The following is a 26524-nucleotide window of genomic DNA, read 5'->3' on the forward strand; positions in this document are numbered from 1 at the left end:
GCCGCTCGAGATAATCATTCTTCGCTCGAATACTCGCTCGAGTGGCGTTGTGATGATGCATCATGCAGAGCGTGCACAAGAACTCGAGCGACAATACAACTAACGAGTTTTGTATCCTCAGATCTGAGCATATTATTGAGTTTCTGTAAGTTGTATAAAAATAAAAATCCAAACATACATCCTATTATATTATTAATAATGTGGTATATGTGTGAATTTAAATCATAATACAGAGCTTTGACTCTAAGGCCGCTAATTTAAGACTGAACATTCTAGGCCAGGCTAGATAGAGATGAATGTTTAATAATAGCAGGTTGGCAGTGAATATTCTTGTCGAGAATGATCTCTCTGAAACTGATTATATAGGCCTAGCCAGATAAGTGGTTCGCCTTCAATTTCTTGATTCTTAATAACCCATTTAAAAAGCATTTACACTTCCTTTTGATGTGCGGTGAGTGCCACATAATCTAAGTAGGTAAGTACAGTTAGTGCCCACATTTATAATTGGGAAATCTCAAGAAGCCAGCAGCAACCTCAATCAAGTCAAACTTAAAATCTTATTATCATGCACAATACATAGGGTCATTCTAATCTATGCCCAGTAGTCCAGTATCGCCTGTTAGGGTTTGGTGATATAAAATGATGTAAAGTACATGTCATTAACATATAGAGTGATACATTTAACATATGTATTTTTCTTTCCAGAAAGAAATCAGTTAAAATATTGTTAACCTTTCATTTGTCACAATGCTTCCAAACCAACGAAACATCACTTATCACAGAGGGTTTTGGAATAAAACCAGTATCAGTATTTTGACAGTTTTTTACATTGAAAATGTATAAAACGTACAATAATATCACAATAATATTAAATATAGTGTTAGCATGTACTTGATAACATTTTATATCATAAAACCCTACCGGGCGATACCGGGCCTGCCGAGCAAAGATTAGTATGATCCTATGCATATAGTACTTTAACCAATAGTCTGATTCCTTTCAGGTTTCCCGAACGCAATCCAAATTGCCATGTCTAATTGGCAAAACTTTTTCAGTGGTGATGATGAAGATGAGGACGAAGAAGCCTTCTATGAGAGCAGGTTTTCTACCAAGGATGCTGTTATTTTCCTTATAGAAACCAACAAGTCTATGTTGGAGAAATCTGGTGATGATGAGGGCAGTCATTTTGATCTTTGCATAAAGGTATAATAATACTCTTAAAACACCTGCAAAAAGTAACAACTACAGTATGCAACCAGGTTTGCATAGTGTGAAGACAACTTTCTGAAAATTCTCCCGAGATTTTCACACCGACAAGAGACCTGTTTTTATCCGTGATGACCCAAGTTGTTACTCTGTGCGCATGTACAGTATTGCCCTGGTATTAAACTGACCAATCATAGTAATCAAATAGCACGCAACAATCAACTTTATTTCCAGAAAAGATATACAGTACATCATATGTAAACAAAACAAAAACAGATGATGGAAATACCACAAAAATCAATCTTGTAAAAAGTTCAGTATTTCAGTGTTCACATAATGCATGTATTTTGTTCTATTTCAGTGTGTGTGTATTGTGTTCTATTTTAGTGTGCACATAATGTGTATATTTTTTTTTCTATTTCAGTGTGCACGTAGTGTGTTAAGCAACAAGATCATAAGCAGTGATAAAGATCTGATTGGTGTTGTATTCTTTGGAACTGATAAACATCAGAATAAAAATGATTTTAAGCACATATATGTTTTACAGGTACTGGGTTATTATATATTAAGAAGTTATTATTTGGGAATACCTCTATAATGCGTCTTTCACACCTATTCCGGCATGGTTCCCGTCCGGCGAATCAAACATCAATGTTTCGTTTTCACGCAGCTATGCGCCAATCGATATGCGCGTAGCCGAATGAAAAAGAAACACCGGAACCGTGCTGGAACAGGTGTGACAGACCCCTTAAGGAGACACTTTTCGAACGAACTACTGTACATGTACACTATGTTTTAATTCTACAACTAACCCCAATTATTAAAGGTATACTTTGTTGTGTCCCCGAAGTATGTAGATATAATTTGTAATCTACTGTAAATATTGTAGTGTTTGAGAATGTATGCCTTTAAAATATTTATCTTCCTTGGAACATATTGACTGCAAGTTTGGCTTAGTTATGTGTACCCTGGTACTGTATAAACTTGCGATATAAAAATCGTATGCAAAGTACCAATTATTTTCTTTCACAAATACATTTGCCGACACATAAATATGAAACTAATTGATAAAATCTTATTTAGTAACATTTAATTAACACAGTGCAGGGGCGGATCTAGTAATTGTATCTTTTTTTTGGTCTATTCCTAGGATCTTGAACAACCAAGTGCAGCTAGGATTTTGGAGCTTGAATCATACTTAACTAGTAAGGAATATTGTAGAAAACATAATTACAGTTTATATTAATTACAGTCAAATGTATTACAATCAACATATTACAGTCAATGTATTACAATCAACATATTACAGTCAATGTATTACAATCAACATATTACAGTCAATGTATTACAATCAACATATTACAGTCACTGTATTATAATCAACATATTACAATCAATGTATTACAGTCAACATATTACAGTCAATGTATTACAGTCAATGTATTACACTCAACATATTACAGTCAATGTATTACAATCAACATATTACAGTCAATGTATTACAATCAACATATTACAGTCAATGTATTACAATCAACATATTACAGTCAATGTATTACACTCAACATATTACAGTCAATGTATTACAATCAACATATTACAGTCAATGTATTACAATCAACATATTACAGTCAATGTATTACAATCAACATATTACAGTCAATGTATTACAGTCAACATATTACAGTCAATGTATTACAATCAACATATTACAGTCAATGTATTACAATCAACATATTACAGTCAATGTATTACACTCAATATATTACAGTCAATGTATTACAATCAGCATATTACAGTCAATGTATTACAATCAACATATTACAGTCAATGTATTATAATCAACATATTACAATCAATGTATTACAGTCAACATATTACAGTCAATGTATTACAGTCAATGTATTACAGTCAATGTATTACACTCAACATATTACAGTCAATGTATTACAATCAACATATTACAGTCAATGTATTACACTCAACATATTACAGTCAATGTATTACAGTCAACATATTACAGTCAATGTATTACACTCAACATATTACAGTCAATGTATTACAGTCAACATATTACAGTCAATGTATTACAGTCAACATATTACAGTCAATGTATTACAGTCAACATATTACAGTCAATGTATTACAATCAACATATTGCAGTCAATGTATTACAATCAACATATTACAGTCAATGTATTACAGTCAACATATTACAGTCAATGTATTACAGTCAACATATTACACTCAACATATTACAGTCAATGTATTACAATCAACATATTACAGTCAATGTATTACAGTCAACATATTACACTCAACATATTACAGTCAATGTATTACACTCAACATATTACAGTCAATGTATTACAGTCAACATATTACAGTCAATGTATTACACTCAACATATTACAGTCAACATATTACAGTCAATGTATTACAGTCAACATATTACAGTCAATGTATTACAATCAACATATTACAGTCAATGTATTACAGTCAATGTATTACACTCAACATATTACAGTCAATGTATTACAGTCAACATATTACAGTCAATGTATTACAGTCAACATATTACAGTCAATGTATTACAGTCAACATATTACAGTCAATGTATTACAGTCAACATATTACAGTCAACATATTACAGTCAATGTATTACAATAAACATATTACAGTCAATGTATTACAATAAACATATTACAGTCAATGTATTACAGTCAACATATTACACTCAACATATTACAGTCAACATATTACAGTCAATGTATGACAATCAACATATTACAGTCAATGTATTACAATCAACATATTACAGTCAATGTATTACATTACAATCAACATATTACAGTCAATGTATTACAATCAACATATTACAGTCACTGTATTATAATCAACATATTACAATCAATGTATTACAGTCAATGTATTACAGTCAATGTATTACAGTCAATGTATTACAGTCAACGTATTACACTCAACATATTACAGTCAATGTATTACAATCAACATATTACAGTCAATGTATTACACTCAACATATTACAGTCAATGTATTACAGTCAATGTATTACACTCAACATATTACAATCAACATATTACAGTCAATGTATTACAATCAACATATTACAGTCAATGTATTACAATTAACATATTACAGTCAATGTATTATAATCAACATATTACAATCAATGTATTACAGTCAACATATTACAGTCAATGTATTACAGTCAATGTATTACACTCAACATATTACAGTCAATGTATTACAATCAACATATTACAGTCAATGTATTACACTCAACATATTACAGTCAATGTATTACAGTCAACATATTACAGTCAATGTATTACACTCAACATATTACAGTCAATGTATTACAGTCAACATATTACAGTCAATGTATTACAGTCAACATATTACAGTCAATGTATTACAATCAACATATTGCAGTCAATGTATTACAATCAACATATTACAGTCAATGTATTACAGTCAACATATTACAGTCAATGTATTACAGTCAACATATTACACTCAACATATTACAGTCAATGTATTACAATCAACATATTACAGTCAATGTATTACAGTCAACATATTACACTCAACATATTACAGTCAATGTATTACACTCAACATATTACAGTCAATGTATTACAGTCAACATATTACAGTCAATGTATTACACTCAACATATTACAGTCAACATATTACAGTCAACATATTACAGTCAATGTATTACAGTCAACATATTACAGTCAATGTATTACAATCAACATATTACAGTCAATGTATTACAGTCAATGTATTACACTCAACATATTACAGTCAATGTATTACAGTCAACATATTACAGTCAATGTATTACAGTCAACATATTACAGTCAATGTATTACAGTCAACATATTACAGTCAACATATTACAGTCAACATATTACAGTCAACATATTACAGTCAATGTATTACACTCAACATATTACAGTCAATGTATTACAATAAACATATTACAGTCAATGTATTACAATAAACATATTACAGTCAACATATTACACTCAACATATTACAGTTAATGTATTACAGTCAACATATTACAGTCAATGTATGACAATCAACATATTACAGTCAATGTATTACAATCAACATATTACAGTCAATGTATTACATTACAATCAACATGCTCTATGCTGTATAGAGGGCGTTTTGGACCATGTGGATATTTAGGATTTTGCTCTCTCAAAGGCTCCAAAATTATCCGGTTTTAATTATTTTATAAACAGAATTTGTGGTTAAGTGTCATTTATATCTTATTTATGTTGGGATTCTGTAAAATTAGCACCTGGTTTGGTTTGAATCTGATGTTAACACGTTATCCAAAAGCTAAGCCTAGCCACAAACCGGAAGCTACTAGGCCTAGCCAGGCAGTGTTCACTCTAGTGACTAGCTGAGTGAGGTGAGCAAGAGTACACGTGGGAATAGGCTATACAACAAACAAGGATGCCTAGACCTAAGACCGTTAAAGGAAAAGGGAAAGAGGATGAGGTGTTAATAGTTGGAGATGAAGACTCGGCAGATGATGCTCCAACAGATGCAGTTTTGAAACAACTATCTGATATAAAAGACCAAGTCAAGTTTATACCCAGTCTCTTAGAAAATATGCGGGAAATCAAATCGTCCATGGAATTTTTTAACAAACTAATTGAAGAAAACTGTGTTAAGATGAAAAGCATTGAGCAAGAAAATAAACAACTGAAAGAAGATAACGAAGACCTTACGAGAAGAGTGGAGAAATTAGAGAAAGAGCAGGAAGAACAGAATCAGTATAGCAGACGAGAGAATATTGAAATAAGAGGTATATCACAAATTGCAAATGAAAATACTGAAGATATTGCACTGAAAGTTCTAAAGGAAATCGACAGTAGTATAAAAAAAGAGGACATCGAGGCTTCACATAGGATTGGTAATCGAGATAGAACAGACAGACCAATAATTGTCAAATTTTGCAGCAGAAAGAAGCGTGATCAAGTATATAATGACAGGAACAAGATTAGGAATACAACTACTGATATGCTTGGATACACAGGTAAAAACCACATATATGTTAATGAAAACTTAACTCAAAAGAAACGTAGTCTTATGGGAAAAATAAACGATATAAGGAAGACAAAGAACTATAAGTATTTGTGGACATACAATGGGCGCATCTATGTACGCAAACAACAGGGTTCATTGTTGATTGTTATTAATAGTGAAGATGATATTGGTAAAATTGTATAATAATGCTAATAGTTTTTCTGTACTTAAATATTTATTTATATGGTTTTAATGGCTAACCAAAATCTAGATTATCAATTACATAATAGCTGTAAGACATATTCGTCATCTGAATTTTGTAATTTTTTTGATAATAAATCTCAATCAGTGTTTTCAGTATCTCACATTAATATTAGATCGCTTAACAAGAACTTTGAAGAATTTAAATTATTTTATGAGGAATTGGTTCAAAGTAAATTTAAAATTATAGCCTTGTCGGAAGTGTGGCAAGTTACAAACAAGGATTTGTTTAAAATGAATAATTACTCGTTGGAAACTAAATGTCGTATTAATCAAAGAGGAGGTGGAGTAGGAGCGTACATACATGATTCAATTAATTATACGGCTATTGATTATAATGTACATCATTCTGAGTCTTTATGGCTGGAAATAGATGTTGGTCAAAATAAATCCCTCATAGTTGGAGTTTTATATAGGCAACCAAATACAAACGTTGAGGAATTTATTAAAAGCCTAGAATTGTCACTTGCAAATATTAAACAACAAGGTACTGAATGCATATTAATTGGGGATTTTAATATTAATGCAAGTAATTTAAATGCTGCAGATGCTTTAAGTCTAAAAAATAGCTTGTCTTGCTTAAACTTTATACAACTTATTAATGTATATACACGAATAACCAGTAGTTCAAGAACAACAATTGATCATGTATATACAAATATCCATTCTAGATTTTTAACTTCAGGAACCATAGAATTAGATATATCAGACCATTTGGCTACTTTTTGTATGTTAGAAAACTTTAATGACTACTTCCAACAGACTGATCAAATCAAATTTAGAAAATTTTCCAAGTTTAATATCCAACACTTCCAACATGATCTTATGAATGTAAATTGGTCTGAAGTATTTGATAGTCAAGAGGTAAATTCTGCTTACACAGAGTTTAAAAGGTTATTTCTAGAAGTGTGTAATAAACATGCACCATTAGTCTTAAAAACTGTTAACCCAAGAAAGAAACTAAAGAAACCATGGATTAATTCTAGTATAAAAAAATCAATTAAGCATAAACATAGGTTATTTTCAAAGGTAATAAAAAGTAATTATAATGTAGATATGTTAGCAAAGTATAAACGATATCGAAATTGTCTTACAAACACCTTAAGAACAGCAAAACAGAAATATTACTCAGATCAATTTGAAGAAAAGTGTGGTAATACAAATAAAATATGGGAAATTATTAATGATATTTTAGGAAGAGGTAAGAAGAAAATGAAATTACCTAATAAATTAGAAATTAAATCATGTGATGACAATTTTAATATAGAAACTAATCAAACAGCAATAATTAATGGTTTCAACGATTATTTTGTTTCAATTGGAAAAAATCTTGCAGAAGAATGTACTGATAACACAAATGTAAATCATAATATATATTTATCAACTGTACCCCAAAATTCATTATTTTTCAATTATGTTGTTGATGAAGAAGTTAATGATATCTTAAAGGGTTTAGATAAGAATAAAGCTGTAGGCTTGGACCAAATTAATCCTAAATTAATTATATATGCAGCAGATTATATATCTAGACCTTTTACGTATATAATTAATTTGTCATTATCTACAGGGATCTTCCCTGATGACTTAAAAAAAGCAAAGGTATTTCCATTATTTAAAAAGGGTGTGCCATCAGATCCAGGGAATTACAGACCAATATCTGTATTGCCACAATTTAGTAAAGTATTTGAGAAAATTATAAATAAGCAACTTTTGTGTTATTTAAGTAAATTTGATTTATTATATCATCAACAGTATGGATTTAGAGAAGGGTACAGCACAAAACTTGCTATTATTGAGTTAGTACAAAATTTGTCTGAGAAATTAGATAAGGGAAACATAGTTGTTGGAATATTTTTAGATCTAAAGAAAGCATTCGATACAGTCAATCATCAAATACTACTGGATAAGTTAAGTGCATATGGGATAAGAGGGTTGCCATTAGCTTTATTTAAAAATTATTTATATAATAGGAAACAGTGTATCAGTGTAAATGGAATAGAGTCTAATGAGAATTCAATAACTTGTGGAGTACCACAAGGGTCGATCTTAGGACCTACATTGTTTCTTATTTATGTAAATGATATTGTAAATTCTTCTGACTTTTTTGATACACGATTATTTGCAGATGATACTAGTTTATTTTGTTCTTTTAATCCACATGAAATTGTTGACCTAACAAATGTAAATGAGCAGTTGAAACATATAGTAGATTGGTGTGATGTTAATAAGTTGACAATTAATTCTAAAAAGACAAATTATATTATATTTCGTAATCAGCATACAATAATTGAAGTAAAGGGGGATATATACATAAAGGAATCAAAATTAGATGAAGTTGAAGCTACAACTTACATTGGGGTAGATATAGATAATAGACTTACATGGAAAGTGCATTCTAATAAGGTTAATAAAATTATTAGTTCTAAGGCTGGTTTATTGTACAAACTTAAATATGTTGTACCCCAATCAATTTTGGTGCTTTTATATAATTGTTTTATTTTGCCTCATATTTCATTTGCATTAGAAGCTTGGGGTAACACTTATAAAACTCATTTAAAACCAGTATATTTAACACAAAAACGTATTATACGCACATTGACTTATTCTGATAGACTAGCACCAACATCATTATTATTCAAAGAACTTAAAATTTTAAATATTTATCAGCAGCATCAGTACTTAATTACTTTATTTGTTCATGATAGTTTACATGGTAAATTTCCAGATACAACACCTAAATATTTTTTGTATATTAATTTTCGTTATTCATCAAGGTCTCAGACTAGAGAAAAGTTGTATGTACCAAAATATAGAACAAACATAGGACAACATTCCATCAAGTATTCTGGTGCAAAGATCTGGAATGAAATCCCGGATGACTTAAGGTTTCTAACAAAAAGCAAATTCAAAAAAGAAATGAAAGCATACTATCTGTTTGTATAGTGATATTTATTTATTTTATAAGAGAATTATATTGTATATATTTAAGAGAAAGTGTATTTTAAAAAAAAATAAAAAAAAATGTTTATGTATATTAATTTTATTTTAGAAAAGTAGCCCTAATTTATTTATATAACTATTTATACTTCAATGTTTAGGGGCTGAACTTGATTAGTTTTAACTATTTTTTAGCCCTTCCCTTGATATAATTATTATTATTTGTATATTATTACAATGTTTATAATTTATATTTATGGGTAAATAAAAGAAAGAAAGAAAGAAACATATTACAGTCAATGTATTACAATCAACATATTACAGTCACTGTATTATAATCAACATATTACAATCAATGTATTACAGTCAACATATTACAGTCAATGTATTACAGTCAATGTATTACAGTCAATGTATTACAGTCAACGTATTACACTCAACATATTACAGTCAATGTATTACAATCAACATATTACAGTCAATGTATTACACTCAACATATTACAGTCAATGTATTACAGTCAATGTATTACACTTAACATATTACAATCAACATATTACAGTCAATGTATTACAATCAACATATTACAGTCAATGTATTACACTCAACATATTACAGTCAATGTATTACACTCAACATACTGTATTACATCTAACATTAATTTAATCTTAACCCATGTAGATTGTCATTCGATTGGGCGATTGTTGGTCACATGATATTAAATAATACAAGTACATAGCACTTTTGAAAGTGTGATGGTGTTATATACAACCAAGTACTGCAATTGCACGTGTGTTTATACTGATCAAGTTAAAGCAACCTGATAGTGTGACATCGTTTTTTTTAAATTGTTCAACTCTACTTTATTTTATTCATATCATTTCTTTCGAAGAGTTGCAGTTATTAAACATAAATTATATTTTTAAACACACTGGAATGAAATAATTTGAATGTTTTTGCAGATATTAAAAGAATACAAATTACTTTCAACATAATCTTAGATATTCAGTTTCCACATTTACTCAATCTTTACTGTTTCCTTAAAATCATTTTTTTTTTCATGCATTTTCAATTCACCTAATGATTTTTTTATTAAAGGTGACATTTTATATTTTGAATAAAAATGAGAAAAATTTAATTTGTGATATTTTGTGTTTTAGATGACAATAATGGTTTTGAAACAAAGTATGGTCACAGCAGTTCATTTTCTGTCAGTGATGCATTGTGGTGTTGCTCAAATATGTTCTCACAATGGTGAATAAATGCAATATTAGGCAGTTTGGACAACCTCTGTATACGTATACGTAAAACTTGCGTACTACGTCACATAATCTGTGTAGCTTGACATCAATACCGTACGTTGCATTTCGATGTACGGATTGCATTTTACACGTTTAAGATTTATTCGTTGAAAATGAAAAATGGCACAGATCATATTTTACCAGCAAAAGTATTGAAAAAAAAAAGTTTTAGTATAAAAATGTTTCAAGGAAATTACAAAGAAGTAACAAATGTTGGCTAGGCCTAGCCTCCATGCATGACTCGACCCCTTTAGACCTCTAACGGTACATAAAATGATTTTGGCCAAATGAAAAAAGCTATAAATTCAAATAAATCCGTATACATGAGTTTGTCCAAACTCTCTATTATTATATTTCTTGGCTTTACCAAGATCACATGGGTTGGTATTATTTTTGCGCTGTTTATTGTGTTGATTTTGTATCTGTTTGTTGTCCATATTTATTTTAAGTATGAACATGCGCCACCATTGTAATGGTGTATCTTCAATAAATATTATTATATGCATCCCAAAAATGTTGGGGTATCTCCCCTGAAAATCAATAATAAATTTTCAATATTTTGTTGTTATGGTATATACTTATTAATATCCTTAAAACTTAAATTGTATTTTCTACTCAAAATAAAATTGTTTAAATAGACTGTTAATTATTTACTTTTTTAAAAATTGCCCTATATGTTTGGAGGAATTTTGAAACAAAATATAGCACCTTTCTATGATGATATTTAGTACAGTAGATAGTAACCACTGTATGTCTTTTTATAGTATGTACTTTTGAAATACACATAATAAATACTCTGTTATATTTCAGTACACAGAAACTTGGTCACAAGCGTATTCTGCTGTTCACAAACAATGATAATCCGCACACGGATAATGTGGCGTTTCAACGACAAGCAAAAACAAAAGCAAACGATCTTAATTCAATTGGAATTGAGATTGATTTGATGCATTTGAAATTGCCTGGACAAAACTTTGATGTCTCTAAATTCTACCAGGTATGAGGATCTAGGTGGAGATAAGTAAGGAAAAGAATTAGTATATAATATAATTTTTATGTCAAAATAATGCTGTTTGATCATGATGATGATAATAATGATATTAGTCTTAGAATTATACAACAATACAATAAAGTATTTGTTAATGTATAACTTTGGTTCACATTGATTCATACAGGTGCAACATACTGTATATGTCAATTTATGGCAATGCCAATTTACCACTATCTTACGTTTTCAAATGTTGATATTTGACATCATTTTATTTTGAGGTTAAATTCTCGTCTAGGCCTAATGTTATGTTCTTTTTTTGTATTACAAAGGTCAAATATAAGCCTTTTCGATATTTTATAATGGCATATCTAGTAGTTATTATTAGAACCCAAATTATTGCTTAAATTTATCTGTCATCCTTTACCCCCGTCTTCCTCCCTGAAAGTAAAAGTTGCTGGAATGTGTATTTTGTAGGCCTAGCCTAATGTCATTGCTAATATTACTTGGTAAGATGTGTTACTGTACTTCAAAATTGTGTATCTGATTGGCAGATTGCGTGCCGCCATATTGGATGATCATCCTCTCATTGTTAGCTCACTTTTTAGGCTGTTGTTTTATATAATATTTCTATTTGAAATATTACCCTGTTTTTTTTTATCACACTTTTATAAAGTCTTCAATATTTCACTTCTATAGTTTGGAACCTGTAAAAACACAAAATAGATGTTTAATTGATTTTTTGATGATTTTAAACTTCAAATTAATTTTTTTCTAGGACATCATCTGTGCTCCAGAAGATGAGGAGTATGACATAATGCCAGATGCATCTGACAAATTTGAGGAACTACTGACAAGGGTCCGAACCAAGGACCACAAGAAACGTTCACTAGGACGATTCAATCTTTGTTTAGGAAGTGGCCTGGATCTTTCTGTTTCTGTGTAACTATATTAATATATACTAAGAATGAACACCTTAAGACAAATGGAATGGTCCGGCAAAAGGAATAATACAATAGTATTGCTTGCTCAATTTTAATGAAATTTGCAATGTAATTAATAATTAGCTTATAAACAATATTTGTTTTGATAGTAAACATTTTTATTTATTTTTTTTCAGATTCAGTTTAACAACTAAAACAAGAAAACCTTATTCAGTAAAACTGTACAAGAAAACAAATGAAGAACTCAAGACAAAAGTAACATATTTCTGTGAGGTATGTAAACAGTTAGGTTTAGAATTAGATCATCAATTTTCAGAAAATTAATGTGTGACAGAACTAGACAACTGTAAAAGGAATGTCCTCTTAGAATGGTATTATTGAGATAAATACAAGGTGGATTGCTATTACTACTATGTTGTAAACATTCAACTTATCAATGTATCTACCTAATGGAAAAGTGATATTTAATGAGGATAATGGTTCTTAAACTCTGTCTACACTATGAAACTTTATGTGACAAAAATGTGTGATGTGCCCATATATGCACACGATGATGTCATTTTTACTACCGTATTTTGGCACATCACACTTTTTTCGATTAAGTAATTGCATTAATTTTTTGCACTAAAGTGTTTGTGTATGTAATCTACTTTTTGCTTTTGTTTGTTCTATGTGTCTAATATTTTATAATTGTTAAACTTTGATTTTAAATTGCAATAAATATGATTTGTATTTTTGTCAAACTAGTTTGATAGTGTAGACAGAGTTTAATGCATGTTCACTTTTTGTACACATGTTTATGTGCAAAAAATTAAAACAATTGCAGGCCTGCTTTGTTTATGGTAGAGATATCCATATTCGTCTTTAGATCATGTGCCAATAGAAAATTCATCAGACACCTTGACCTTGCCAATGAAAAACAATGAATATCATACTGTTCAACCTGTACCGATAGCAACCAATCCTAATATTAACCATGATTGAAAATACTAGAAAACCTAAATTACATGCATGATTGAGCGTGCTGATAACCTCCTGTAACATAACGTTAGATAATTTCAACCTGAAATTTCATACCGTTTCAATGTTTCTTTTGGCAGGAAACGGCAGAACCCCTAATGCCAAGTGATATCAAAAGGTTCCAGACTTTTGGAGGAAGGAAAATTGTAGTTGAAAAAGATGAATTACAAGAAATGAAGAGTTTTTATGAACCCAGTAAAAAATTTTTCTGTTTTTGGTTTGTGCATTAATTAGTTAATTGAATATGGTGGATGATGTATGTGGAAACATTGTCAGAGTCTTGCACAACTTTTCTAGGACTCTTGGTAACCTTTGCAAAATATCTTATGGGATCTTTATGTTCTATAACATACCTGGTAGGGTGAAACACAATTGCACTGATTACTAGTTGCATAATTATGACAATGGGAGCTGTCCATACATATTTGGTTCAATGACCAGAGTAATTATGTGAAGTGCGTTGAGCATTAAGTGTTATGAAAGATTGACATTATTATTATTATTACTGTACATTGCAAATTCTTGTGCTCTATCATTGTTCTTTCAAATTATTATATATGACCGCAATTGTACTGGAAAGGTTTTATAATAAACTATATTTTAAAAAAATGCTCGGGTTGCTGGGGCTGAGGTTAGTTGGGTATAAAAATGAGCAGATTGTACTTGGAAGGTTTTAACAGCATTTGAATCATCCCAGGTAAGGTGTTCAGAGGAGTAATTGAGTTTCAAGATGTACTGGGAAGATATTTAATTACTAAAGTGGGGTTAGTGATTGTTTATAGTCACTAATAATAAAATTCTTTTACTTTCAGGCTTAGTGTTACTTGGTTTCAAGTCTAGGTCATCAATGAAGGGTCACTTCCATTATAAAGAATCCAAGTTTTTGTATCCGGATGAAAATAGAATCCGAGGCAGTACACAAGCATTTTCAGCACTTTTGCAGAAGTGCCTTGCCAGAGATGTGGTTGCCATATGTCGGTATGTTCCCCGTAAGAATTCTCCACCAAAAATGATTGCACTTCTTCCACAAGTAAGTTGTATTGCACAGCTTCTAACACCTAATGTTTCTCACTTAAAACGCTAGCCTCTACCTCTAAAGATACATTTTTTTTCCAAAGATTTTGGTATATTAAATTTCTCTGCAGTTTATAACTTGAAAAATTGTTCTATACTACCTACCCTAAAAAATGTGTAACAAAAATTTGTTTAAGTATGTAAAAAATATTTGTAAAAATAGATATATTAACCAAATGATATATATATTTCAACCTTTGACCTCAATTTTCTTGTTTTCATATTTTTCTTTCTGACCACATCGGCAATGCCTTATCTAAATAAGTCAAATATATTTTGCATAGATTTTTCGAAAAATAAAATTATATAAAAAATCAACAAAATAACAAAATTATGAAGTGATTTAAAAAAAAAATGTTAATAATGGAGAAAAATGGTCATTCGCACTAGACCTTTTTTTTAAAACCTAATTGAGAAGTCTGTCAATCTTTAATTGTTTGGTTGTTATATTGTAGTTGAATAATTGTATCGATAAAGCCAAAGTCAAACTACCTGACAGTAAAAATAATTGTAATTTTTGTGCTATTATTATTTTTTCATTTCATTTTATTTCATTATTTATTGGTCTATTTCGGTATATACAAAAAAAAAAACAACTGAAAGAGCTTTTTATATGTTATTATTTTATGTTTATATACATTGGATATGAATTAATGAAATTAATTCATAAATTATGTTTTAACTAATTATCAACTTTCATCATTATTGTTATTGGAACATGTCCAAATGTTAATTTGAGAGAACATTTGTTGTTTTGTCAATGCCACAATTTGGGTGGTCTTTGGTTTTTATTTAGGTGTTTGTGAAAATGATATTAAAAAAAAATTATTGATACTATAAGATTACCTGATAAGGTTACCTCAACTGTGAATGTAAGTTTAACTGATATGCTGTGTGCGTGGTAAAACTAGTTTGGTAATTCTTTCCTCAATTAATTAACTTTTTTCGGAGTTTGTTTTATATCATCATACTTAATATGTTACTCTTTATGTTATTAATTTTACTTTTTCATTTTCAAAGGAGGAAGAATTGGATGAACATAATGTTCAGATACAGCCACCTGGATTTCACATTATTTTTCTCCCATTCTCAGATGATTTAAGGAAATTGTCATTCAGCGAAGTTACAAGAGGTACCATGATATACTATACAGATTTTTATATAACACATAAATAAATTCCTGTCATTTGATTGGACTATTGTGGGTCACATGGCGTACGAGAAAAAAAAATCTGTTCGCGTTTGGAAAATATTTTTTTTATACTATTGCTTTTGAAATACAACAGCGCAACCTATTTTGTTCTTTCGTCACAAATGTTATTGTTATGACTGGTTTGGCGATAGAAGTACATGTTTGGAGAGATATATGTGTGTACTAATTTAGATCAAAAAGGCATTTAAATTAATTTTAAGATCGTTTTAGGATTTTGATTAATTAATAGGAACATCTTTACAAGACGATGAGTTCCAGTTGCCTGTCGAAATTTTGTATTGCTGTCTTTCAGCCTAGCTAGGCCTAGGCCTGTTAGTATTAGGCGTTTTAGCCTTGCTAGGCCTAGGATTGTTTGGTCGTTTGTTGACATAACTAACACTAACAGTAGTTGTGTTTATAAAATATAATAAAATTTAATACAATTATTAAAAACCAAATGTTACTGTTTTAATCAATGTGAATCAAATGTACTGTACTTCAAATGTACTAGTCTTGGCTAGGCCTACTGTACCTTTTATTTGATTCAAATGACCGGAATCTATTTAGATGTTATATAAAACAAATAATGAATGTTTTATATTCATGTAATGGTACAAATAATGGCATTTGGTGAATGATGAAAGGTTATAAAATAAATATAACCTTTCATGTCATTATTTGTACACTCAAAAACATTAATTATTTGTATAATAAAGCACTTTTCCAAAGTAGCAGTATACAAGGACAAATAGAACATCTAAATTATTCCTTAGGGAAAAGAAATTTCTAAAAACATTGTACTTTATACTCGGAGCTATATAGACCTTTTTATCTAAAGCCTCCTTCGCACTGTAGTTTTTTAGGTTCAGTCCAGTCAAATATTCTGGTGGTTGTGATATTTTTATGTGGTTTATTTTACAAAGAGAAACAGCTCTAAGGAATCATTATTGAGGGTGTTGTTGTCTACTCTAATGAGTTCTGCTTCCATTGGTCAGTTGTGTGATTTAAATTGAAATTACTGTAAAGGCCCATTTATACTGCGAACGATTACAAATGGAGCGTACGTTTACCATTACCATTACGATACTTAGAAAATAAGGTCTAAATTTCCTAGTATGGATCTGTCTTAACTCTACCAGCCTTACCCCGCTTCCGACAACGAATCATGTATGGTATTTGTATTTGCATACTCACACCTGGTCTTGAAACTGTACTGGCTCGTATGGCTTTCAATTCACCCACCGTGTAACATAGCCTACTACCAGGCCTAGCTTCGTTTGATGTTTTGACGTCCAAAATTTATATAAATATGAGAAGTAAGAATATACTACCATATTCACCAACATGTCGAAAACATTACAGATAATCAATACGACAAAAAGTAATCAATTTTCACTTGAAATTTCCGAAAATTAAGGCAAGTCAAGTGAGCTCAGTCGTCCGTATGAACAGCGACTATAAAGACTCTCCCAAATGAGGAGTTATGTGTATGAAAAAGTGAAGCAAATTAGCCATGAAGAACAGAAGTTCATGTATTTATTGAGATTTGTATTGTAACTAATAATAAAATTATCTTTACAGCAAATCCAGATCAAGTAGACAAAGCTAAGCAACTCATCAAGAAACTTCAGTTTAAATTCCATCCTAGCTCATTTGAGAACCCAGATGTCCAAACGTTTTGGCGCAATCTGGAAGTTCTTGCACTAGACAAAGATGAGCCAGATGAATTTACTGACTTAACAGGTACACATACATTTTGTCACTGAATATTTCTAATGTAAATATTTTTTAGACTGTGGTAACATCATCTTTGGAACACCCCTCCATTGGGAGACCCCTAAACAGGGGATACCCTATTATGGGGACACTTTCCTGTTAAACGAAGAAGTAGAATGGATATATTTACACTATGGCCAACCACCCTCTTATTCAGGGGAAACCCCTATTAGGAAGACCTTTGTTGGTGTCCCCTTAATAAGAGTTCTACTTTCGTTTGTTACGGTGTGTCAATTCGTGTTGTTTATTTGAACAGGTTTTTTATGAATGATTATGAATAGTCAAGAGAACATTTGAATAACTGTGTAATTGTGATGCAATATACATTCCAGTCTTATCCTTTAATCATCATTGCATGTTTTATGTTGTTTGTATAAAAGTCGGTCACAATATGTTTATTTTCAAATTGTTGTTTACAGCCCCTAATGTAGACCGTATTAACTCTAGAGCAGGTGCTCTAATCAATGAATTTAAACAGATTGTCTATCCTGACGGATATTCTCCAGGTGCTGCACCTAAGCGAAAGGTATACTTTTCTTTTTCTTTAATTAAACCTTCCTAGTTGATGTATAGATTTCAATCTACATAATCCGGTATGTCTTTTAACTAACTCAAATTAGTCTTTTAACTAACTCAAATTTGTCATGGTTGCCACCAAGTTGGCCATAAACAGAACATTTGCCGCCAGTACTAGGAAGTTGGCAAGGAAGAAAACGCCGACCCTGAATATAACAGGGAGAACTGTCAGGGTAATTTCTTTCAATCATTTGTTGATAAAAACCAATTTAATTTTCTTTTAGATGAATGTAATGTAATAACTAATAAAATACCCAATTCTGAACCAATTAATGATACAAATGAAAACCAACCTCCAAATGTAAACAGGTCAACTAAGCATAAGAAAGTTAGACGTAGTAAGAAACGCAAGCGTTTCTTAAACAATAATATTAAAATTGCTTACAATAACATTCGAGGTTTTAAAAGTAAAAAATATGATATCCAAAAATTTATCAATAAGAACCAAATTGATATCTTTGGTATGGTTGAAACATTTTTAGCTGTTGACCCCAAAGTTAAAGTTAATGGTTACAACTGGATTGGAAAAAATAGATCAAAGGAATTTAAGAAAACCCAAGGGGGTATAGGTCTATTAATTAAAGACAGCATAACAATTTTAGATGACAATGTTCTAGAAACAAAGACAGATTCGCTTGAAAGGTTATGGGTCAAAGTTCAAATTGATGATTCACCAGGGAGTGTCTATTACATTGCTATTGTTTACTTTCCATGTGATGGTACAAACCGTCCATTAACTGATGAATTGTTTATAAGCCTACTTGCCGAAAAGTTGGAAATTGGAGAGAGTTGTGATAATATCATTATTATCGGGGACTTCAATGGTAAAATCGGGAATGAAATAGTAGGGGGTGATGATATTGTAAATTATAATGGTCAATGTCTCCTGAACTTTTGTACCGATTGTGACCTCCATATACTTAATAGTAGTGAAAAATGCACTGGTACTTTTACATGGTTTAAAAACCAACAAAAGAGTGTCTTAGATTATGGTCTTGTGACCTTTAATATTTACGAAAAAATTAATGAATTTTTAATCGATGACAATTGTCTGTACCACTTGGGTAGCGACCACAATGTAATTATTATTGACCTAAAACATGAATATAACAAGAAGAATGATACGGTTCATATTGATAGTAAACAAACTTACTGGAATATAAACCGAGATCAAAATTGGGAACCATTTCAGCAAGCTATTAAAACTAAATTTGTAAATTGGAATCCTTCAAATTTAAATGCAGATGAAGCATGGAGTCAGTGGAAAGATAATATCATATCCACTGCTGAATGTTGCTTTGGTTACAGATCAAAATCTAAAAAACACAAACCATGGTTTGATAAAGAAATTGAAGGGTTAATTTTGGAAAGACGAAACGCCTGTCAAGCGCACCGCCATTATTCCAAGAACAAAGATAATATTGACTTCGATAAAGATAGGTGTAATACATTATGGAACCATTATCAGCTTAAACGCAAAGAATGCAAATTAATAATAAATAAGAAAATTATGCTTAATCGAATAAATAAATGTACAAAGCTTGCTGAAAAGGGTGGCGCCCAATGTAGTGATTTTTGGTCGATGTTAAAAGGTAAACAGAAAAACAACAAAGCAAACTCTATTATTATTCCTAACACACAGAATGTAACGTCTGATAGGGAAACGATGAAATCATCAATAGCCGAATATTATAAGAACCTAGGTAAAACCAATTTAATATCAAATGATGATCATTTATCCATGTATTTAGAAGAGGATGATAATCCAGACTGTAACTGGGATAATGATAATAACCTAGATGAACTTAATCTCACTTTCGATGACGTTGCCAATGCAATCAAACATTGCAAAAACAACAAAAGTCCTGGCTTAGATACGATAACAAATGAAATGTTAAAAAATGGAGGTCATGCTCTTACAAATTCATTGTTTAATCTATTTAAGAGGTTATGTGAACTTAAAACTATCCCAAATGATTGGAACATGGGTACTATAATTCCGCTCTTAAAAAAAGGTGATCCTAGAGATCTAAACAACTACAGGGGTATAACGCTTAACTCATGTGTTGCTAAAGTTTATAACCGTATCATCTCCCAAACAGTGTCAAACTTCATTGAAGAATTCAACCTCTTGAGCGAAGTTCAGGGTGGTTTTAGAGCAGAAAGAAGATGTGAAGATCACATCTTCACACTTAAGAGCATTATAAGTGCAAGACAATCAGAAGGGAAAAAAACATTTCTCGCTTTTTGGGATTTTAAGAAAGCATTTGACACTGTTTGGAGAGATGGACTTTTTTCAGCTGTTAAGAGAATAGGTATTAGGGGTAATATGCTAGAAATTATTAAGAATCTTTATATGAATGTAAAAGGTAAAGTTAGGTTTGGTGATATTGAAACTGACTTTTTTAACATTGAAGAAGGTGTAAAACAAGGGTGTTCACTATCCCCAATTTTATTTTCCATCTTCATAAATGAACTTAGAACAATGATACGTACCAAAGACCTTGGAGTAAACATATTTGATGTTAGAATTGGAGCTCTCTTTTGGGCTGACGATGTAGTGTTAATCGGTGATGACGAAAGAGAATTGAACCTTCTTCTCCAAACAGCAAGTGAATTTTCCAGAAAGTGGAAGCTTGCTTTTAATTTTAACAAATCCAATGTCCTCATCACCGGACAACGGACAAACAAATATAAAAAGTGGAAATTAGGAAACCACTACATTACGGAAACTAATTCTTATAAATATCTTGGGATCTACATCTCTAACGTTAACACCGATTCACAACATGTTGAGGAAGTCCTAATGAAAGGTAATAGGATAATTGCATACATAAAATCTATAATTTACAACCAAGATGATTTTAATAGAGTGTATTTTGGTGATTTGCTTTGGAGAGTGATTGGCCTGCCCACTATCAATTATGGATGCTCCGTTTGGTTAAGTGGAGGGAAATCTGAAAAAATAGAAAACCTTCAGTATCAAATGGCAAGGATAATTCTAAAAGCACCTAGAAATACAGCTAAAGAAGCTCTCTATGGTGACCTAGGATGGTACTCACTTGCCACTATACATAACAACTTTAGAATAAAATATTTCCAACGGTTGAAGAACTTAGATGATGATAGGTGGCCACGTCTACTCTTCAAGGCAATCATGCAAAATCAAAATAACCTGAAATGGAAGTGGCTAAGCCATATTCGATGCCTACTTTCAAAATACGATTTGTGTAATTATTTTAATATAGATCCATCAGTTGACCTTTCGTTAAATTTTATGCCAGTAAATTGCAATAATGATGATCGAGAATGGTTCGAAAGAGCCCAAAAGAAATCAACATTAAACAATTATTTAATGTATAAAGATAAACCATCATTCGAAAAATACTTGGATGACAAAATTGACTTTAAAGGAGTAAATTTAAAATTTAAAGCTAGGTCTAACTGTTTGGATCTTGAAGGAAGAAAGATTGGTTGGCACGAGAATTTCAATGGTTGTTGTAAATTATGTATTAATGGGTCAATTGAAAATATTAAACATTTCCTTTTAGAATGTCCTGGATTAAATAATATTAGGTATAAGGTGTTTGATGAAATTAAAAATTCTTTATATGAAAACAATCTACAAGAGTACTGGGACATATTTACAAATTGTTCTGCTGACCTAAAACTTCACTATTTACTTGATGATTTATTTTCTGAGAATGCCACACTTGGTTCAATTTTTGACAAGTTTTGTAAGATTTATTTAAAAGACTCTTGGAAAAAACGAACTGAAATTTTAAATAACCCTGCAAATAATGTTTAAATTGTTTTTTTTTTTGTTTTTAACTGTATATTAATTGCTTTTAATTTGTACTTTGTCAGTGAGACTAGATCTCTTTTTCCTTTTTAATTTTGTTTTGGATGCACCGTTAGGTATTGTCTAACGTGTGCCACTGTTACTCAAGTGAATCCATTAAATTGTATTGTATTGTATTGTAGGCCTAAATTTATTCAAAATTGTAACCATTAACACAAGAAATACGAATTCAAAACTTAATCACACTTAAGTGTATGTCATAAGAGGTTGCTTGTAAATCATGTTGTTTTCTTTCTAAAAACAATGTGTTATGTCTTTAAGCTTAATGGCATAATTGTTAATCAATTTTTTCTCATAGGCTACTGGAGATACTGGTGGAAGTAAGAGAAGTAAGACAGATGCTAGTGAAATAGATGTTGCACAGATGGCAGCTGACGGCAAGGTAAGGTTTGAAAATAAAAAGCTAGCATATAGAATTGATCTTATTCATCTTCATTGATTTATGTAATAAATGTATTGTATGTGTTGGAGAGAGACTTTGCCATATAGTTTAACCAAACCAAACACCTCCCGTAAAAGGCACCTCCCGTAACGGACACCTCGCGTAACAGCCACCTCACACAACAGGCACCCCCTCCTGTAACAGCCACCTCCCTCACTCCCGTAACAGCCACCTCCCTCACTCCCGTAACAGCCACCTCCTTCCCGTAACAGCCACCCCCCTCCTGTCATAGTCACAGGCGCAAAATATTCATGAAAAGTATATTCTTGTTATTTGATTCATATCCATTCAAGATTAGTTTAAACAGAAAAGTAATATTTAATGATAATATCGATTGGTACTCCTGTATTGCATGTTTAGGTTTTTGTAAACATTTTTTGTTCAACACAATAACAAATCTGCGTTCCAAAACAAACCTGTAATGCGACTTGTCCATAATAACTGCTCTACTCTGCATCCAAAACCGAAGTGCCTCTTTTTTAATGACCTAGTCTTTGATATTGATTAAACATGGTAGCAGGGGATAATTGAATAACTGTTACTTTAGATGCGTGTTATGCAATTTTGTATAGAACATGTACTGTACAGTATGAGTTGACTATTCTAGTTTTCTTGGTTCTGCCTCATTAAATGAAAGGTGAATCTTTCAAATCATGAAATATTTTTCCCATTCACCTCAAAATATTCATTATTAGTATAAGCATGGAGCTATAAGATTTATATTTATTTTGTTTTAAAGCTTTCCAAATTAACTGTGGCCGACTTGAAGTCTTTCTGCCAAGCTAAGAAACTACAGACGACTGGGAGGAAAAATGAACTTGTAGATAGAGTAAAAGAGTTTTGTGGTTATTGATCAATTTATGTTTCAACTGTAGATCTGATATAAAAAAGGTTTTTATAGAGTTAGTTATACAGTCATTAATATTTTTCACTTTTGTATTGATAGGATATAGCCATAACTATTGTTTTTGCTATGAGAATAAGAAATAGTATAATAATCAACAATAGTAGCCTACTCCTGTAGAGTTTCTTGATCTTCCTTGTTTTTAACATTTACAATGTACAACTAAAGAACAAAATTACACTAGTACAAAATGCAAAAGTGCACAAAAGGCCAAAATAAGTTTGGAGACAAACTTCAAGTCATTAGCACAAGATTAAAATAAAAAATGAAATATTGGAGGTTTAGTAACACAGTTTACAAGAACAACTAATAATATTAAGAAGTAGTAGCAGGAGATTAAATTGGCATAAGCTGCAATAAGAGACTTTTTAGGGTATATTTGAACGATGGAAGATTGGACAAAATAAGTAGATGTATTCATTGGTGTAACTCTTTTTGAGATTGCACACATCACAAGTTCAATGTTCTTCAATCTAACTATAGTTATGATGCAACATAAAAGGAATATAATAGTGTAAAAGTGAGTAAAGAAGAACAGTTTTTATCACTATATTAATAGTACAACTGAAATTCATCAAAAATGTCCTTAAAATAATATTCCAAAATATGAATTAATAATTTTCAATTCAGACCGAAGTGTTTAGTTTAGATATAAAAGGCATATAATAAATTCAATAAATAAGAAAATTCCCAAACTCTTTTTTTAAATGACTAGTAAAATGAATCACTGAATGAAGTATTTGCAAAAGTGTGGCAATGAAGACTGTTCCATTCGAGTAGGTTATATAGCTCAAAAGCTGAAAATCATACGACATCGAACCATCTTGATAAAGCTGTTGACAATATATATGAGAAAATAAATTGAATGAATACTTGCACAGCATTTATTATCAAATATTTAACACATTTAAAACTGTTGTTTATACACAGACAAAGCTCTTAAGATAAAATATAAAAAACATAAAAAACATGATAATGAAAAACACATCAAAAGGTACAAAAGCATACAGCCAAAAGAGAAAATTCCAATAACAAAAAATTGTCATGAGGCCTACAAAATAATATATAATAATTTATTCGGAAAACGCTTTTTGAACAGCACACATAATAATGGTGCATCCTTAAAACAATTAAACATACAATATAAAAATGTATGAAAGGTAGACTAGATTAAAACAGATAATACTCAGATAAAATGGAAATTCGATAAAACCAAAACAGGTGTATAAATAGGTACCCGGTTAGATCGAGACAACTTTGCGCTGATCAGAGCCATATATATAAAGAGTTACGACATTGAAAATTAGAAGCAATTTTTGTGTCAAAGAATTCGCACACTGAGGGCGCGCGCGTCTATTTTGTATTTTGCTTATATTCCGTTTTTATTTTAGTAATTAATTTTTTTAATGGTATTAATTTAGTAACATATATATTATTGTGTCTATAATAACAAAAGAATAAATGCTAGGGCCTACATGCAAGTCAGGATACATCAAAGCATGAACCAATACAAAAAACACACAAATTCACCCCTCTTTTTATACAGTATATGGCTCTCTGTCTGTTTTTGACACAAACTTTCAGAGACTCGTTCATCATTTTATTTGTAATAATTTGCCTTTATTATTTTAATATTGTTCATACCCTATTCAATATATTAACAAATATATCCACGACACTTTATTATTTTATTTAGTCATCAAAGCATGCATTATGGATTGAAAATATTACATAATTGTTATTAATAGGACGTAGTTATGGGATGTTTTGTTCCAAAATCAATCAATCGAACTTTATAATGTACTAGCGCACGCGCGCGCAATATTCTTTGCCGCAAGTACTTCTGTACGCTGTGCACATCGATATTTCACCGTAAAGTGTGCAATTACATTTTTTTAAATATAAGAAAAAGTTTTAAAAGTATTTTCTTGCTCCTATACTTTACATGCATTAAACGGAGACAAGTTTGACACAAATTGATCTGCATATCACGTGACTATAATCCAATGTCGTAACTCTTATCGGCGCTGATTACTAGATGCATTGTGGGAGTATGTTTCCTTACGTGTTTGATCCAAAAAAATGACTGGGGTAAAGTAATGTTCCGCGCTTAGAGGTTACAACATTTTAGGCGCAAATAAAGCCTGGATATTATTACCTCCGCCAAGGAGGTTATGTTTTCACCCCTGTATGTTTGTGTGTGTGTTTGTGTGTCTGTGAACAGCCTGGAGGCCACAGTTTTTATCCGATTCTCACCATATTTGGCAACAATGATCTATGCCCCAAAAGTATGGAACGCCTTCGCTGCCTCCGGCAGCAAACTTTAATTCTATTCGGCTCCTTTACTATTACGTTCGGCTCTTTTAGCATTCGGCGCATTTCTATTCGACCCATTTACCATTACGTTCGGCTCTTTCAGCATTCGGCGCATTTCTATTTGGCCCATTTACCATTACGTTCGGCTCTTTCAGCATTCGGCTCTTTTTTATTCGGCCCATTTACCATTACGTTCGGCTCTTTCTGCATTTTTACGTTCGGCTCTTTTTGATTTGGCCCTTTTTTATACGGCGCAATTAAATTCTAACCTTTTACATGGGGTCAAATGGAAGAAAATCAAGGGCTGGAAATGAGTCTATAAAAAGTTTACAAAACATATAGATGCAGCATGTAGAGTGTTTGGTTGGTTGAATTAAATGAATTTAAAGGCTATTTCAATATGACTAATCATTTTATTGACATGATTAATGTGTTAGAGAACTTGCAATTGTCCCACCTTATTGACCATGCCATTTTGAGAGAGAAATGGTTTGATTTATGGCCTAGGCTAGCTAGGCCTAGCCTAGTGTCAGCCTAACATTTAATAATAATAATTTACCCTTTCTCTCTCAAAATTTGTTAAAAGATGAATTAATTTTAGGTTATTCAACACATCTTTAATCAGTTGGCTACTCAGGGTTGGCGCCAT

At 31.0% G+C, this 26524-nt stretch overlaps 3 protein-coding genes across 3 annotated transcripts in view; all 3 read left to right on the top strand.

Annotated features, from left to right (window-relative positions):
• Positions 1-26524, top strand: part of LOC144848642 (intraflagellar transport-associated protein-like) — a 111146-nt gene that overhangs the window by 15106 nt on the left and 69516 nt on the right. The gene's annotated exons all lie outside the window — the stretch shown is intronic.
• Positions 61-24540, top strand: LOC144848619 (X-ray repair cross-complementing protein 5-like). Its single transcript, XM_078705435.1, has 15 exons — positions 61-145; positions 1004-1203; positions 1631-1753; positions 2357-2411; positions 10641-10734; positions 11592-11778; positions 12548-12711; positions 12890-12986; positions 13814-13928; positions 14546-14763; positions 15828-15939; positions 17581-17742; positions 18195-18301; positions 22512-22595; positions 23395-24540. The coding sequence occupies exons 2-15, from the start codon at positions 1030-1032 to the stop codon at positions 23506-23508; spliced, it is 1806 nt and encodes a 601-aa protein (XP_078561561.1). The 5' UTR covers positions 61-145; positions 1004-1029; the 3' UTR covers positions 23509-24540.
• LOC144848641 (uncharacterized) lies at positions 5476-7345 on the top strand. Its single transcript, XM_078705465.1, has one exon. The coding sequence runs from the start codon at positions 5707-5709 to the stop codon at positions 6484-6486; it is 780 nt and encodes a 259-aa protein (XP_078561591.1). The 5' UTR covers positions 5476-5706; the 3' UTR covers positions 6487-7345.

The sequence above is a fragment of the Antedon bifida genome, chromosome 7 (assembly GCF_963402885.1).
Source record: "Antedon bifida chromosome 7, ecAntBifi1.1, whole genome shotgun sequence".
Lineage (NCBI taxonomy): Eukaryota > Metazoa > Echinodermata > Crinoidea > Comatulida > Antedonidae > Antedon > Antedon bifida.